The 16,635-nt window shown below is 37.2% G+C and overlaps 1 protein-coding gene across 2 annotated transcripts in view; it reads left to right on the forward strand.

Moving 5' to 3' along the window:
- The first annotated feature begins 1,771 nt into the window (after positions 1-1,771).
- The window catches only part of trpl (transient receptor potential-like), a 30,801-nt gene continuing 15,937 nt past the window's right edge, over positions 1,772-16,635 (forward strand). Inside the window, exons 1-11 of one of the 2 annotated variants that reach the window (XM_089739536.1) lie at positions 1,772-1,833; positions 5,119-5,198; positions 6,608-6,732; positions 9,205-9,442; positions 10,353-10,495; positions 11,124-11,304; positions 11,572-11,763; positions 12,155-12,389; positions 13,678-13,830; positions 14,661-14,916; positions 15,962-16,095. In XM_089739536.1, the coding sequence (XP_089595662.1) occupies positions 5,172-5,198; positions 6,608-6,732; positions 9,205-9,442; positions 10,353-10,495; positions 11,124-11,304; positions 11,572-11,763; positions 12,155-12,389; positions 13,678-13,830; positions 14,661-14,916; positions 15,962-16,095 (1,684 nt within the window). In that variant the 5' untranslated portion in view covers positions 1,772-1,833; positions 5,119-5,171. The remainder of the gene's footprint in view (positions 1,834-5,118; positions 5,199-6,607; positions 6,733-9,204; positions 9,443-10,352; positions 10,496-11,123; positions 11,305-11,571; positions 11,764-12,154; positions 12,390-13,677; positions 13,831-14,660; positions 14,917-15,961; positions 16,096-16,635) is intronic. The other variant, XM_028169556.2, reaches the window with a different exon arrangement.

Here is a 16,635-nt window from a genome sequence, read left to right on the forward strand (position 1 = left end):
ACATACCCCGCGCGCCCCCTAGACACGGCACCTGTAGGAGGTTCGGCCTCGGCAGATCCGGACTTCAGGATCCATTCTTCCACTGCGTGGCGTGAAACAGAGTGATGTTATTTCTCCGATTTTCTTCCGATTTCAATGATCTCAGTATAGCTTCTACCCGAGTGGGCTTAATATGAACACGGAAAAAACTAAATTTGTCTTCACGAGTATATTTAACTAGGGTAAACTGCCCAGATATGTAAGTCAAATTTATCAAAATAGGTCAATCGTCAAATCCAACTCAGATGCGTAGCATTTGTAAACCTACACAGAATCTTCTGATCACCAATAGCACAATTTCTCAAGATACATAGAGCCACTGAGACGTGGTCGCTCAGAATATGCCCTATAAGAAGGTTCAAGGTCACGCCTAGAGCAGTGAAGAGAGTTATGCTTGGAATTTGAATTAAATTGAAGTCGTCGTGACCTAAAGGATAAGACGTCCGGTGCATTCGTGTTGTGCGATACACCGATGTTCGAATCTCAGGCGGCTATCAATTTTTCTAATGAAATACGTACTCAACAAATCTGTTTTTTTAGGAAGGAAGGATTATGACGTCGTCGTGGCTTAACGGTTAAGACGTCCGGTGCATTCGTATGTAGCGATGCAGTGGTGTCCGAATCCCGTAAGCGGGTACCAATTTTTCTAATGAAATACGTACTTAACAAATGCTCACGATTGACTTCCACGGTGAAGGAATAACATCGTGTAATAAAAATCAAACCCGCAAAATTATAATTTGTGTAATTATGCTTGCTGCCTATTCTATATATTCTGCCGTGAAGGTTTCGGTTTGAAGGGTGGGGCAGCCGTTGTAACTATACTTGAGACCTTAGAACTTATATCTCAAGGTGGGTGGCGCATTTACGTTGTAGATGTCTATGGGCTCCAGTAACCACTTAACAACACCAGATGGGCTGTGATCTCGTCCACCCATCTAAGCAATAAAAAATAAAAATAAAACCTTGCGAGATCAAATCAGGAATGAGCAGATTCGCCGGAAGGCCATGGTAACCTAAATATAGCCCAAAGGATTTTGAGACTGAAGTGGTAGTAGACAGGACACATTGCTCGTGAAACAGATGGCCGTTGAGTCGAGAAGTTCTCGAATGACGAACGCTTACCGAAGGACAGCGTGGATAGACCTCCCATACGCTGACGACCTGTTGAAAATCCCAGGAAACCGCTGGATGACGGTAGCGCAGGACGTTGTGGCGAACCTTGGAGAAGGCATATGTCTAGCAATGGACTTTTGTGAACTGAAAGACAGATAGATAGATAGACGTGACAATAGTATTCAAACTTTTGAACTGTGGGATATTTTCAAACAATGCTCCATCATTGTGCATTAGTAATGTTTGACGGGAATATTTTGACCCATTATGTTGATAAGCCATTGATTCGTTTGCAGATCTATCGAAAATACATTAATTACATACCAGTATTTCAAGATTTAAATCAACAATTGAAAACTTGTAACATTTTAATAACTAAACAAGCATACAAGATCATGTTCAACGTAATAATTATATCTGTCTGTCACTACCTAAAAACATTGATTCAAATAATATTATTATAGTTAGTTCACACAATAAATACATGATCAAACAAAAATCCATTTAAAAGAAATACCACAAGTATTTTATCAGCATTTGACTTTGCAACATACAAGCAAACTGCATGAACTGGGTTTGTTTGTGTCGCCTTCTTTAATTGGATCAAACTAGGTATAAAAAGGAGGTGAGGCGGCATCGCGCAGGAGTGGCGTCTCGTCAGCCTTAGCGATTGTTTTTGTGAGTAAAAACTTTTTATTTTCACACGTAACGAACACAAAAAATGGTTTAAATTTCGGAATAGTGTTGGTAATTATAATGAAATAGCTATCATATGTATGCGGAGCATATGCTTACAGACTTAATGATTTAAATTCAATTGCACTACATTCTGTTAAAATTGTCATGGTGTCGGCGTATTTTGAAATAATTATGATGTAGTTTTTTTCTGTTAATCGATTTGTTAAATTTAAATAAAAACAGAAGCATATCGATTACTGTAAAAAGCACTAGAATGATCGTTAAATTCATTAAAACACTTTGCTTTCCGAGGTTGACCACTGAAATTTAATCCAAATTCATGCTTGAGTATAGTAGTAGTAGTAGTAGTAGTAGTAGTAGTAGTAGTAGTAGTAGTAGTAGTAGTAGTAGTAGTAACAAGACAATGCAAGATGGCGGATTGAGCTAGTTAGTAGTTGTTTTTTAATGAATGTAGACTACCAGCTCATCTGATGTTTAGCGATTGGTATTCCGTATACACTACAATAAGAATACAACCGATCACCTTGTGCCAGAAACATTGGTGGTACCTACGGATTCTTATAATATATTCTTGTTGTTTTTCACGTATATTATGTGTTTTATTATTCCTCAATCTGATTTTTTCGGAACGTTCCGCGCTTACCAAATATCTATGCTGAATTTTCTAATAAAATATTAAACCATGCTATAATCAAAACAATTTTTTAAACAAGTTATTATTCTTATTATTTGTTTAATCTCGCGTTTATTATTTTTATTGTATTATATCCGGCTTTTCGACTATTTTAGTTTTTAAATATTACTCGTAGGTATAGCTTATTTTTTCGTCATCATGGACGACTAAGATGTTATTTAATCGTCGACATTTGAATATTCGATAAAAAAATAATTAATCAATTTAATTGAATATCCGGTTGCGGTATTCAACAGAAAATTAGTTTTAATTATGTCTACGACTTGCGGAATCCAAATATTATAACAAGTTGTAAGCCAAGAAGAGACGCAAAAACTTACAAGATGTTGGGTGACATAGAATGAATATTGATTTTAGGTAGTTTTGAATTAAAACTTTAGTGACTTTGTTATGTGGCGTTTATTTAAGAGAATATTAATAATAGATTCTTCTCTTAATGCATCTCTTTCAGTAAAACTCCATATGTCTGGGTGAAAATCTAAACTTTCCTCCTTATTTCTCAAGGAGGACGGCTTCATTTCACTGTCAGTCTTCACTCTCATGTAAAACGTGAACTCAAATAAAACGCGAAAAAAAAGAGAATGTTAAAATACAAAATGGCATTATTTGAATTATTTTCAATTATAAAAGATCAATTTTCTTGACCTTGACCTTGAACTTCAAATATTTCATTTCTTTATGTATATTAACATGGGCATATTATTCGTGATAGCATTTATGTGTTAAGTTGATATTCTCTGCTTTTTTTTTCGGGCCGGGGTCCTAACCTCATATGAGGTCCCCGCGCCTAGGGGGGGCGCGGGGTTTGTGGAACTTGACGATCTGCAAGGTGGCGAGAGCAGACCGCGGGCCCAAAGAATTTTAGGGCCCTACCGCACTAAACGACTCCCCTACACTCTTACAACCGACGTCCGATCTCCGTCCGGGGTCAGAACCCGGTCAGAGTAGGGGGGTTCCCACTGTCAACACTAGAACCAGACTCGCGGCGGCACCCTGAGGACGCCCGACCGACATGTCGTCGAGGCAATAGTCGACGTCCAACGACGCCGGTCTCCGCGGTACGGCGATATTCTCCGCTAACTCAACAACCGAGTTCAATTTAAAATTCATCTTACTTGCTAAAACATGGGAGACATTGAATGTTCCACGCTATTTAAATATTTTAGCGGGAAATCGCTTGTCAATTACTTTTCAACGACGTTAAAATTCCATGTTTGGAGAAAAAATGAAAAATTGGGAAATCGGAGGCTTTCCTTATATTAGCTTTTTATCGTAATCGCGTTTCTCTTCTTCTTGAAGCCTATGAAAGTTGGTTCTCGCCAACGACCACTGAGCAAAAGTTTGCTAGGTAAGTAGGACGACTGGGTATTACTGGGGCAAAGACATCTAGTACTACCAGTTTCGATAACCTAATCAAATTACAAGCTGACGACTGTGAGGTAATCGGCATGTCATAAAGGATTATTGCCTTTGCGAGGCTTCAGTTTACGAACGGCCTCCCTGTGTAGGTTTCTAGCAAAATTGTTTTAAATTCCAAGTCAGAATGACAATTAGGTAATTATCACGATTTTATATGCCTTATCAGGGTTATTCTGTAATTAAATATAAGTAAGTAAGCTTTCTAGGGCTGTTGTATTTGAAGGATAAAAATAATTAGTTGCATCGGGAATACGAAAAATACACTTCAGGTAAAGTAAATGTCAAAATGAGTAGGTACTACAATCATATCTTTTTCTGCCGCGAATTAGTCATTTGGGTTTGAAGGCTGGGACAGCTATTATACAAATCAACCTCATGTCTCGTAATGAGGTGTGAAATTCACGGTGTGGTATTTAACCATTTAACACCGGTCGGCCGTGAGCTGGTTGACCACGAAATAAAAATAAGACATGCCTCTTCCCTCACTTCCCTCTAGAAAACTAATAGACCTTTATCCAACAGTATGGAACTTTAATAGTAATTCATCATCATCATAGTCAGTTGCTCTTGGCAGAGCAGTCGTTGTCATGTGGAATTCTTGTTTATTAAAGTCTTCTCACAGCCGTTCTCCATAGTTCGCGTTTAGGCTTGGCGCACGCACTCGTTAAGTGGAGTTTTGGTAAGGATTTTCACTTGATAAGTCCAGTGCATTGGGTTTAATCACGAGATCTTTTTCCGTTGACCCTACCCTGAACATTTAACATTATATAATAATATATAATAATAATAGCTAGTATTCTAATAATAATATATAGCTATATTCGACACGTAAATCGCGCAACATTCGCACCTCTACAATTTCATGTAAGAATTATACAATGTAATAAATATAAAAAAATATGCAATCAACTCTAACAATGAACTTAAAACTAAAAACCTTACAAAATAACAATAATAATAATAATTTAATATATTACTAAAGGGACTCTCTTTTAGGCAAGATTCCGAAGATACTGACAGCGTTGCCCTTTTGAGTAGCTAAACTAATTCTTTGTCCAAGGTACTTGCTAGTAATATATTATATTAATATAATATAATAATTAATAAAAAAGAAAGGAGATAGTATTTAACAGTACTTAAATACATGACAGATCGCCTGGGGGACGGACGCTGCTTCGGCGACCACTCGAAGTAAACCATCAAGATGGCCGAGAAGAAGGATTTGGAAGCCGTGAGTAATAAAACAAATATCTTTTTAAACCAATACAACACCCGACGTACTCCTATCGAGCGATGCTTGTGTAGATATCGTTTGGAACCTCTGGGTCTGCGGAGGGACTTCGGTTTCCTCTGTATTTTGTACCGTATGTTCCATGGGGAGTGCTCTGAGGAATTGTTCGAGATGATACCGGCATCTCGTTTTTACCATCGCACCGCCCGCCACCGGAGTAGAGTTCATCCGTACTACCTGGAGCCACTGCGGTCATCCACAGTGCGTTTCCAGAGGTCTTTTTTGCCACGTACCATCCGGCTATGGAATGAGCTCCCCTCCACGGTTTTCCCGAGCGCTATGACATGTCCTTCTTCAAACGAGGCTTGTGGAGAGTATTAAGCGGTAGGCAGCGGCTTAGCTCTGCCCCTGGCATTGCTGAAGTCCATAGGCAACGGTAACCACTCACCATCAGGTGGGTCGTATGCTCGTCTACCTACAAGGGCAATAAAAAAAAAAGATACCAATTCTTCTAACAAGATATTCATCTAGAATGTGCTTACGAACAAGTTCCGGCAAACTTTACACAGTTTAATTGATTACAGAAGAGCTAATACTGCCCATTTCTGCCGCGAAGCTATTATGCGTTCCGATTTGAAGCGTTAAGCAAACATTGTACAATACAATTGAGAGTTGGTCGCAATTCAATGCGGTCTTTACATTGTGGTACCCGGGAACCTTTTAATAAGAGGTTGGCTGTGAACTTATTTGTTTATCTAACAATAAAAAGCCTCCATCAACAATACTGCACCATGAAGTTCGATTTCCTTGAATTTCGATGAAAGGCGATTGCATGCAGCAGAGATGCGAATGTTGCGATGAATGTGTGGAGTAACGAGAATGGATAGAATACGGAATGAATATGTTAGAGGAAGTCTGAAAGTGGCACCTGTGACAGAGAAGCTGAGGAGTGCGCGTTTGGGATGATATGGACATGTGATGAGACAAAATGAAAATGAGGTTGGTAAAAGAGTATTAACTATGAATGTGGAAGGATATAGAGGAAGAGGTAGACCTAAGAAGAAATGGATAGATTGTGTGAAAGACGACATGGGTAAGAGGGGAGCGAACGAAGAAATGATATATGATAGAAGAGTATGGAAGGAAAAAACATGTTGCGCCGACCCCAGGTGACTGGGAGAAGGGCAGGATAATGATGATGAATGATGAAGTTCGATTTTCCTTCCTTTTATTGTACCTATTTTGGTTAACAATAGACTTCGGCTTGTAAAAATTATTGTCAACCAAAAACTTCATGAGATCGTAGTTTTATAGAACATTCTACTTCAAATCACTAGGGTTGTGGATTATAATAATCCGTAATAAACTAGACGCGCCTTAATATGCTTTTAATATGAAATATGTGATAGGGCGACCCTGAATTGGAATGCGTCCGGAAACCAATGCCGTTACCGGTGCTCCCTAAACCACTTACTTTGGAAGAAAAGAAGTATTTGCTGGCAGTCGAGAGAGGAGATATGGCAAATGTGAGAAGGTTAGGTCAAAGCAATATTTTTAGTTTTAATTTTATATACATTTCAACGGTGACAGCTCTGAATGTGGTGGTAACTATTTAGTTCAGAAACTATTTATCAGAATCCCAAAGAAACGAATCTCTTGGAAATAGAAAATGAACACTAAAACTACACTAAATAAAACACTAAAATAAATAAACTCCCATCGCTGTTTATCTCTGACAACCCTAAATTCTATATTAACATTGTATAGTCCTGTCTTTTACATTTTCACGCCCAAACCGTTGAAGTGATCTTAATGAAACTCCGTGTGGAAACAGCTATAATTCTGGGAAAGAATATTTAGGCTACCTATGATTCTCTTGTTCAATATGAATCTCACCCGTGCGACATAAATCACAAATCACGGGAGCGTATCTTCGAGAAAGGTAGTTCTTGATAAATACGTACGTGTGGTCATTTTCTTGGCGATCTTTCAAGACCTCAGTCACCTTATTCAGACAATATCCGCATCGCAATATATCACTTGTTTAGTTCATTCAATCAGTAGTAATAGAGAGACATTTATGGTTTTGATTACTTTATGCGACTTAGACCAAATATTTGTTTCAATTAACGAAAAGTACTCGTATTAGAAGTTCTAAAACAAAAGCACTAAAAATTGGTTTTATTTTAACATTAATAATGTAAATTAATGTAACACTAATGTAAATTATTTCTAGAAATAAGCCTATAATAGATTTAACTGATTATTTTAATCCAATTGTTTGAATCAAATGTAATAAAATTAGTCCAAACTAATATGTTAAGGCCAAAGTTCAACAACAACGTGTATCTAGAAACTATATAATTTAACTGGCTGCTACCCGCGGTTTCGTCCGAGTAGTCAAGGGAAATGTTAGTGTAGATTCCCGTAGGAGTTAGATGTTTTTTTTTCGGGATAAAAATAGCCTATGTCACTAACGCGACTTATAACTAACACTTTTAGAAATCATATCAATCTCTTGCTTCTTTCAATGCGAAAGAAGAAAAAATAAACACACTTTCGCTTACCTTTACACTTAAGTAAAACAATTTTAATTTTGTTGGCTTAATCTCGTATTTTTTTTTGTCATTTAATAATTTTCGACCTATCGAATACATAACAAACAGTTAACGTAGTCACGACCAAGCCACAAGTCATCACTATAAGTTGACTTTTGAAAATTGATTTTTTTTTCTTACCTATTCGCTGGTAACTTAAGGGGCTATTCCAGCTTCTCACGAACGAGTAGTTAAACTCACGGGCTCAAACTGAAAGAATTTGTAACACTAGCCCTATCAAGAGCAGTGCTTCGCAGAATATACCAGCGAAACGGAATCGCGACCCATGCCGAAGATCCGGCACGAAACTTAGTGGATTTGAATAGCATAGTAATTAAATTATGATGAGAGAGATATATGAAACTGACATATTTTTGTCACCATTTAAAAAAAATCGATAAACTAATTTAACTACTAACAATTTTAACTAAAGATATTACGAAATGTTCATAAGTTTGATTTCATTCAGCTTCTACAGTATACGTGAAGAGATACCCTACTACCCTATTATTGGCCAGTAAATCCTTGGACAAACAAAAAACAGAAAAGCAAAAGCAATTTTCTAAAAAAAATCTTACGTTGCCGATTGAAACCGTCATTCAATTACTTTCAAAAGACAAAAATAAACAATCGTGTATTACCGTCGATCTCTTTTTAATTAAATCGTCCTTCTACGAAAATATTTCGAGAAAACGTCTTTGGCCTTAAGTTTTAATGGTATTTTCTTTAACGCCTATATTTTTAACTGTGAATCCTAAAATGAACACGTGTTTGCCACCCTCGCCTTCGGCTCGAGTCGCAATTTTACACGCGGTAGGAAATGTCCAACTTTTCTCTCTTGGTGCACATACTATTTTTTCTCCTATCAGGCCGAAAGTTCGTGGAGTACTGAGCCGGGGTCCAGGGGCGAAGCCCTGCCAAGGGTAGGGGGGCGGAGCCCCCCGACTCATAAAAAAACAATTTAACTGTTTTTAAATTTTTAAATAAACTACTAATAATTAAATAAGAACTGTCGATGAACTCATCTTTGTTTAATACTTCACTATTAAATTTTATTGCCTTTTCACTTTTATACTAAACACAATGTTGCAAATTACCCGAGCACAACAATGAAGGAGAATTTTAGATGCGTAGCAGACGTAGACACTTACGCGCATGCGCACTTGTACCCAGGAAGAAAAAGTAACACTTTATTCCCTGTACAGCGGGAGGAAAAAACCGAACTTTCGGCGTAGGTAGGAGAAAAAAAATTATCTGTGTAGCTGGCCTTTTGATTTTATGTTGATATCGTCTAATTTACATATATATTTCTATTGTACATATTATATTATGCATATAAATTTCAAACTATTATATTTTTTATATAATTATGTATTTTGATTGCTTTAAAATGATTTTGTTTTACACAGATTACTCCAAAAAGGCCACCGCAAAAAACACATCGACATCAATTGCGTAGACTCTCTCGGTCGAGGGGCTTTGACCTTGTCAATTGACGGGGAGAACTTAGAGATGGTGGAACTCCTCGTCATCATGGGAGTAGAAACAAGAGACGCTTTGCTGCAAGCAATCAACGCAGAGTTTGTTGAAGCAGTTGAATTGTTACTAGAGCATGAAGAGTTAATTCACAAAGATGGTGAACCATACGTAAGACCGATATATTGTACATATGAATTTTATTATTTCTTAAAAAAAAATTTTTTTTGTCGCTCGTTACCCGCACTGAAAAATAAAATTTAAAATTTCCATAGTTATAATTGCTACAGCTAAATTACATATGTAATCAATCAATCAGTCTGCTTTTAAAATTACAAGTACTGCAAAATAAATTTTAATTATTTTAACAGAAACTACATCTTGCCAATCAAAGTTTCTAATATTGAAATATTTTCTAATAGAGGGACGTGATAAGAACTCCTGATGATCCAACAAAGCTAGAATGTCGGCTAAAAAATTGGGGAAACTGTCATCGCAATATCTTACATATTATGTATCTTAAGTTGGACATTTGCGTTGTTACTGAAATAGAGCTGGCTTACAAAACTCGTGGCTTTAAATAATTTGTGATATTTAGTTTTAAGTGATTCCCGGAATTCAAACACCACATGATTCATGCCTAAATTGAAATAGAAGGTCGAAGTGTCTACACAATAATCAGTATGAAATTACGGTCATCCTCTCGTTCAAACGGTGGTTTTTTTTTTATTGCCCTTGTAGGCAGATGAGCAAACGGCCCACCTGATGGTGAGTGGTTACCGTCGCCCATGGACTTCAGCAAATTCACTGGCTCTAGCCAAGCCGCTGCCTAGAGCCAGTGGTATATGAATGTTCAGTAAAACTAAACAAACAGTCGGTCTATCGAACAAAAACACCCGCTCCGTAAAAGATTTCATGTTTGAAATAATTTACCATTGACTGGTAGAATATTAATTTGCACACTAAGCCGGTACTGCATCATCAACATAATCTACCGCAGCTCTAGCAATCACTACGTCCACTGAAACACTGGTTCTTATTATTACCATTTATTACGTACTCATTATCAATCCATTTATAGAGCTGGCAAAAAGTTGATCCAAACACAGCAATGTTCACTCCGGACATAACACCTCTGATGCTCGCGGCTCATAAGAACAACTATGAAATAATCAAGATACTTCTAGATCGTGGTGCCACTTTGCCTAACCCTCATGACGTCAGGTAAATTTATCGTCATCCCTTTTCTTTTGGCTACCTATTTACCAGTAGCCTCGAGACCTATTCTGATTTAACTGGGTGTGTATCAATTAAGTAAAAAGACTGAAAAATATGTATCAAATCTGTTATTTTGCTCTCTGATAGTGTATATTTATATATTCTTTATATTTTCTATCCTTTCTGTTCTGTAAAGATTGATATACATCTCTGACTACTCTCTATTTAATTTTCTTTATGTTTTGCTGTAAATAGTATCTCGTCTCCCATATTACGAGCTTTTGTGTGTACCGTGTTAACTGTACTTTTATATCAATCCCAAATTTTCAAGATTATGTGTATGAAATAAGTTAGATAAAAATGAATTCTATTTTTATTTTTTTTATAGCTTAGATGGGTGGACGAGCTCCCACCCAGCTGGGACAGCACCCAGCACACAGTGGTTACTGGAGCCCATAGACATCCACAACTTAAATGCGCCACCCACCTTGAGATAAAAGTTCTAAAGGTCTCGAGTATAGTTACAACGGCTGCCCCACCCTTCAAACCGAAACGCATTACTGCTTCACGGCAGATTTATGTGGACAGACAAAAGTAATGAATTTTGATTTAATTAAAAACAGTTTTCGATTAGATGTGGCTGCGAGGACTGTATCCGACAATCTACTGAGGACTCTCTCCGACACTCACTGGCACGCCTCAATGAATACCGAGCTTTGACATCTCCGTCGCTCATTGCTCTGTCTTCGACAGATCCTATATTAACAGCCTTCGAGTTGTCTTGGGAACTAAGGAATTTAGCCTTTGCTGAACAGGTTTGTGTCTTCGCCTTTTCATATCATATTTTCACGCCTTAGTCAGGATATTGGCTATATTTTGACATTGCTGTTTTCATAAGCGACGGTAACCACTCACCATCAGATGGACAGTCAGTTCGCCAGATTTCCATGAAAATATTAAATTACGTACAGCATTTGTTTTACTAAAAACGGTATCTAAGGCAAAATTATTTGTGAAAAATCACATCTATAGCCGAGCTATTCTTGGCTTGGATGTAGACAAATAATAAACTTGTTTTTTAGGAAAGTAAAGCGGAATACCTAGAACTACGTAGACAGGCGCAACTGTTTGCAGTAGATCTGCTCGATCAATCCCGAAGCTCCCAAGAGCTGGCCATCATTCTCAATCATGATCCTGACGAACCAGCCTTTGTTGACGGAGAGCACATGAAATTAGCACGTTTGGAATTGGCCATTGATTTTAAGCAGAAAAAGGTACTTGAAGATTTTTCCCGGCAATTGCATTTAACGTTCTTACAAAATACTTAACACTGAAATACTTTATACTAAAATACCAAAATGAATACTACTAACAAGGATTATCTATTCTAAAAGGACTCAATGACACTTTATTTAATAATTGCAGCCACTGCTGTTTTCTTTCTGAAATCTATCTATACAATACAATTTGTGGGACGGTACTTTCAATTGAATTTTTAACAGTTATATCTTTCCCGTTTTCATTTACTTTTTACTATTCTAATACTCCTCTCGTGGGTCTGCAGGAAGAGTTTTAGTAATATAGACTTTACACGGGAATTTCTTGAACCAATGTGTTGTCGTTTTCTGTGCGTTTATAAATTTATATGTTTCATTATTTTAACAGTTCGTAGCTCACCCTAACATCCAACAATTGCTGGCCTCTATCTGGTACGAAGGTGTCCCTGGATTCCGTCGTAAGACTACAATGGAGAAGATCATGATCATATGCCGCGTTGCTTTATTGTTCCCTTTCTACTGCACTCTGTACATGATAGCTCCAAACTGCGCCACCGGAAAACTAATGAGGAAACCTTTCATGAAGTTCTTAATTCACGCTTCTAGTTACTTATTCTTTTTGTGTAAGTAAACAATAAATATAGCGCGTAAGATAATTGCTCCAATACACTAAATGTATTTCAGATGCAAAATAGGTCAACTAGAAAATAGTTTATTAGCAACAAACGTCAATATTTGATTAGTTCGAATTAAACCCATTGAAAACTCAGGTTTATAGAAAAGCAGAAAATGTCCTATTGTCATAACATAACACTGCAAATCAAAGCAGTAGCTAAAGGCCTCCTATATTTGAGATTTGGCTTGTTCTTTCATGCAGTTTTTAGTATTGCAGTAATTTTAGTACTTGCAGCCTCTGGGCTACCAATCACCAGTTTCATCCAATTGATTATATGGAGAATGCAACTGTTCTAAATATTAAAATGAGACTGTTCATTTTCCTGATTAGATTTCGATTACAGTTAATAGCAACCTAGTATGGCTGATGTCTATAGGCAGTGGTAACTATTTACCATCATTTTGGCGGCATACTAATCTACTACTACTACTAATCTTCAAAATACATAATAAAGCGATGTTTATTTTTCAACACTGCTAATTATTAATTCTTCTGACTTTTGTTATCAAAGGGTTATTATAACGGATCCAACATTTTTTGCAATTTTCTAAAAACTTCGTGAAGTCTATATTTGTAAATACATTAACTAAAAATTTGGCCTGAAAATTATTGGTCTATTCTTGTTTTAAATTAACATGACGCAAAGGAATAAAACTATTAACTTTTTTATCGCACTGTATATAGATGAACTATCTCAAGACCAACCTGGTGTTAAGTGGTTACCTGAGACTTCGCATCATCAATGTATCCCATTTTGAAATATGGGGTTGAATTCTTAATGTTATTATATAAAAGTTGTCTCACTCCTCACACCAGCAGACATGGACGCTCCCTTGCAGAATTAATAACGATGGTGATAGCCGTATGAGCTTACAGTAGAATCTACTACCAATAAATACTAAATTTAAAATTTGCGTGTCTGTATTTTATGACTCAAATATTTCTTTGAATTAAGTGATGGGGCATTACGCAAGTCCGCACGGGTAGGTAACACCACCCTGCCTGTTTCTATCGTGAAGCAGTAATGGTTGGGTCAGCTGTTGTACTATAGTATAAAAACAGAGACTTGAGAACTCATATCTGAAGATGTGTGGTGGTACATTGTTAATGTCTATGGGCTCCGATTAACATTTAACACCAGGTGGGCCGTGAGCTAGTCCACCCAAATAAATCAATAAAAAGAGCATTAATTATATCGCTACCAAAAAAATAACACTATTTTACACTTTCCATAGTAATATTGATCTTGGTGTCACAAAGAGCAGAGGTACAAGCTATACAGCTCTTCGGGCCGGAGTGGATGGTGAAAGAATTAGAAAAAGAACTCCTGAAACAAAGGGGAAACGGACCTACATACTTGGAACTTGTTGTGGTTGTATATGTACTCGGTAAGTTATAATAAGCGGAACATTTTTAAATAGTCCTAATAATAGATGAGATCATACAGGTCTTTGCACTTTTAGGAAACTCATTTACTTTCTGAGATTAGACTTCTATTGTCGTCTATGTTCTTCAATATTCGTTGTACTATCTAAATCGCTGAAGCTGGCATAAATCTTTTAAAATTATAATGAGAAGCAAATACAATAAATATTAGAAAATCAAATGCACACAGCTTTTTAATAAAAACTCCAACTCGTTCATAGGCCAAAGTAACGGGCATCGCATAATTTTTTTATTGCTTAGGTGGGTGGACGAGCTCACAGCCCACCTGGTGTTAAGTGGTTACTGAAGCCTATAGACATCTACAACGTAAATGCGCTACTCACCTTGAGATATAAGTTCTAAGGTCTCCGTATAGTTACAACGGCTGCCCCACCCTTCAAACCGAAACGCATTACTGCTTCCGGCAAAAACAGGCAGGGTGGTGGTACGTACCCGTGCGGACTCACAAGAGGTCCTACCACCAGTAAAATGACCTATATGCCATCACTACATAGTATAAAACAAAGTCGCTTTCTCTGTCCCTATATCTGTCTGTCCTTATGTATGCTTAAATCTTTAAAACTACGCAACGGATTTTGATGCGGTTTTTTTTAGTAGATAGAGTGATTGAAGAGGAAGCTTTATAATAATATGTATAATTACATCCATTAAATAGTGGAGAAACCAATAATAAATTACAGTTTCCGAAGCGAAGCGAGGGCGGGTCGCTAGTTTCTAATAAGTAAGAGAAGGTCGTCTTGAATCTCCCGGTTTCAACAGCCGTTCCTTTCAGGCTTCATCTGGGAGGAAACTCAGGAGATATACATCGAAGGCATCCGTTCATATCTCCGTAATATGTGGAACTTTATTGATTTCACTCGGAACTCGTTATACGTGGCGGTGGCTTTGCTGCGTTTCGCGGCGTACCTCCAGCAGGCCGCTGAGATACGTAGGGATCAGCAAACGAAGTTCATACCGAGAGAAAGTTGGGACGCGTTCGACCCGCAACTTATCGCCGAGGGCTTGTTTGCGGCAGCCAACATCTTCAGGTAAAATTTTACGGGAACACTTTATTTATTTACCTTAAGTCTCCATATAGTACGTTAAAACGATTTAAAATATTAACTATTATAATATAATAAGTCGTCGTGGCCTAAAGGATAAGACGTCCGGTGCATTCGTATCGTGCGATGTACCGGTGTTCGAACACCAGAGGCGAGTACCAATTTTTCTAATGAAATACGTACTTAACAAGTGTTCACGATTGACTTCCACGGTGAAGGAATAACATCGTGTAATAAAAATCAAACCCGCAAAATTATAATTTGCGTAATTACTGGTGGTAGGACCTCTTGTGAGTCCGCGCGGGTGGGTACCACCGCCCTGCTTATTTCTGCCGCGAAGCAGTAATGCGTTTCGGTTTGAAGGGTGTTTTGTATTGTTGATCACTATGCTGGTGCAACTAAATAAATAAATTATGGACAGATTTATGAAAACGCAACACATTGACACAGTGTTGAATTAATAAGTGACATTATCATAGTTAGGACACACATATACGGGAAAGTAATAAGTAACACGATTTTTTCCTTAACCTGGTATATGATTTGTATGAACTTAAAACGTTTGAACAGTTATAATAATACATATTTTTTTTTGCTTAGGTGGGTGGACGAGCTCACACCCCACCTGGTGCTAAGTGGTTACTGGAGCCCATCTACAACGTATATGCGCCGCCCACCTTGTAAGTTTAAGTTCTAAGGTCTCAGTATAGTTACAACGGCTACCCCACCCTTCAAACCGAAACGCATTACTGCTTCACGGCAGAAATAGGCAGGGTGGTGGTACCTACCCGGGCGGACTCACAATGTTGTTGCTTACACTGTGTTATGAATATCACTAATGCATTTTTCCGTTTAACAAGAATGATGTGGGTTAAAAATAGTTTTACCGCGTGATGTCACATGTTAGTTATATTCACAATTGTCAAGCTTGGAGTCAAAGTTAGCAAGTAATTTATTAAAAACATCAATATTAATAAGACGACAAAAGTAGATGTAAGATAATTTAAATATGTCAAAATTTAATCCACAGTGCTCTGAAACTGGTCCACTTATTCTCTATCAACCCTCACCTCGGGCCGCTGCAGATTTCTCTTGGTAGAATGGTCATAGACATCGTAAAATTCTTCTTCATTTACAGCTTAGTGCTGTTCGCTTTTGCTTGCGGTGAGTACAAATTGAACTGAGCATTTAAAACAGACTCGAGGTCCCGCAGTAGTCAAAATTCGACTATAATTAATTGGAATTGTAAGTTTGTACACTATTATGATTGTATTTTATACTTCTATAATCACAAATTTCGCCAAGACTACATTATAAAAAATCTTAACAAAGACAAACAATATTTAATTTATTCTCAATTTGACAACAGACGTCAAGAACAAAAGTTTGACAATATGCATGCGTGTGTGCGTCAAATACATGGTATGTAGTGAATGTAATATTTTCTTTATTGATTTAATGTATCTTTTATGCATTATTTAAAAGAAAAATTAGCATTGTGCACTTCTTCTCTATATTCTCTATAAGTGTGGAAAATTTCATAGTCCGTCTGCGCAATTTTCGTAAAAAGAGATACAAAGTTTTTGCTTCACGTATTAATATATAGATTTGACACATGACACACTGCTTAATGCAGTACTCACACGCGTCACAGTTAGCATTATTGACAAACTAAACGAATATTATTTACGCCCGTCAGCGACT

This window comes from Bombyx mandarina, chromosome A1 (assembly GCF_030267445.1).
Source record: "Bombyx mandarina strain Sakado chromosome A1, ASM3026744v2".
NCBI lineage: Eukaryota > Metazoa > Arthropoda > Insecta > Lepidoptera > Bombycidae > Bombyx > Bombyx mandarina.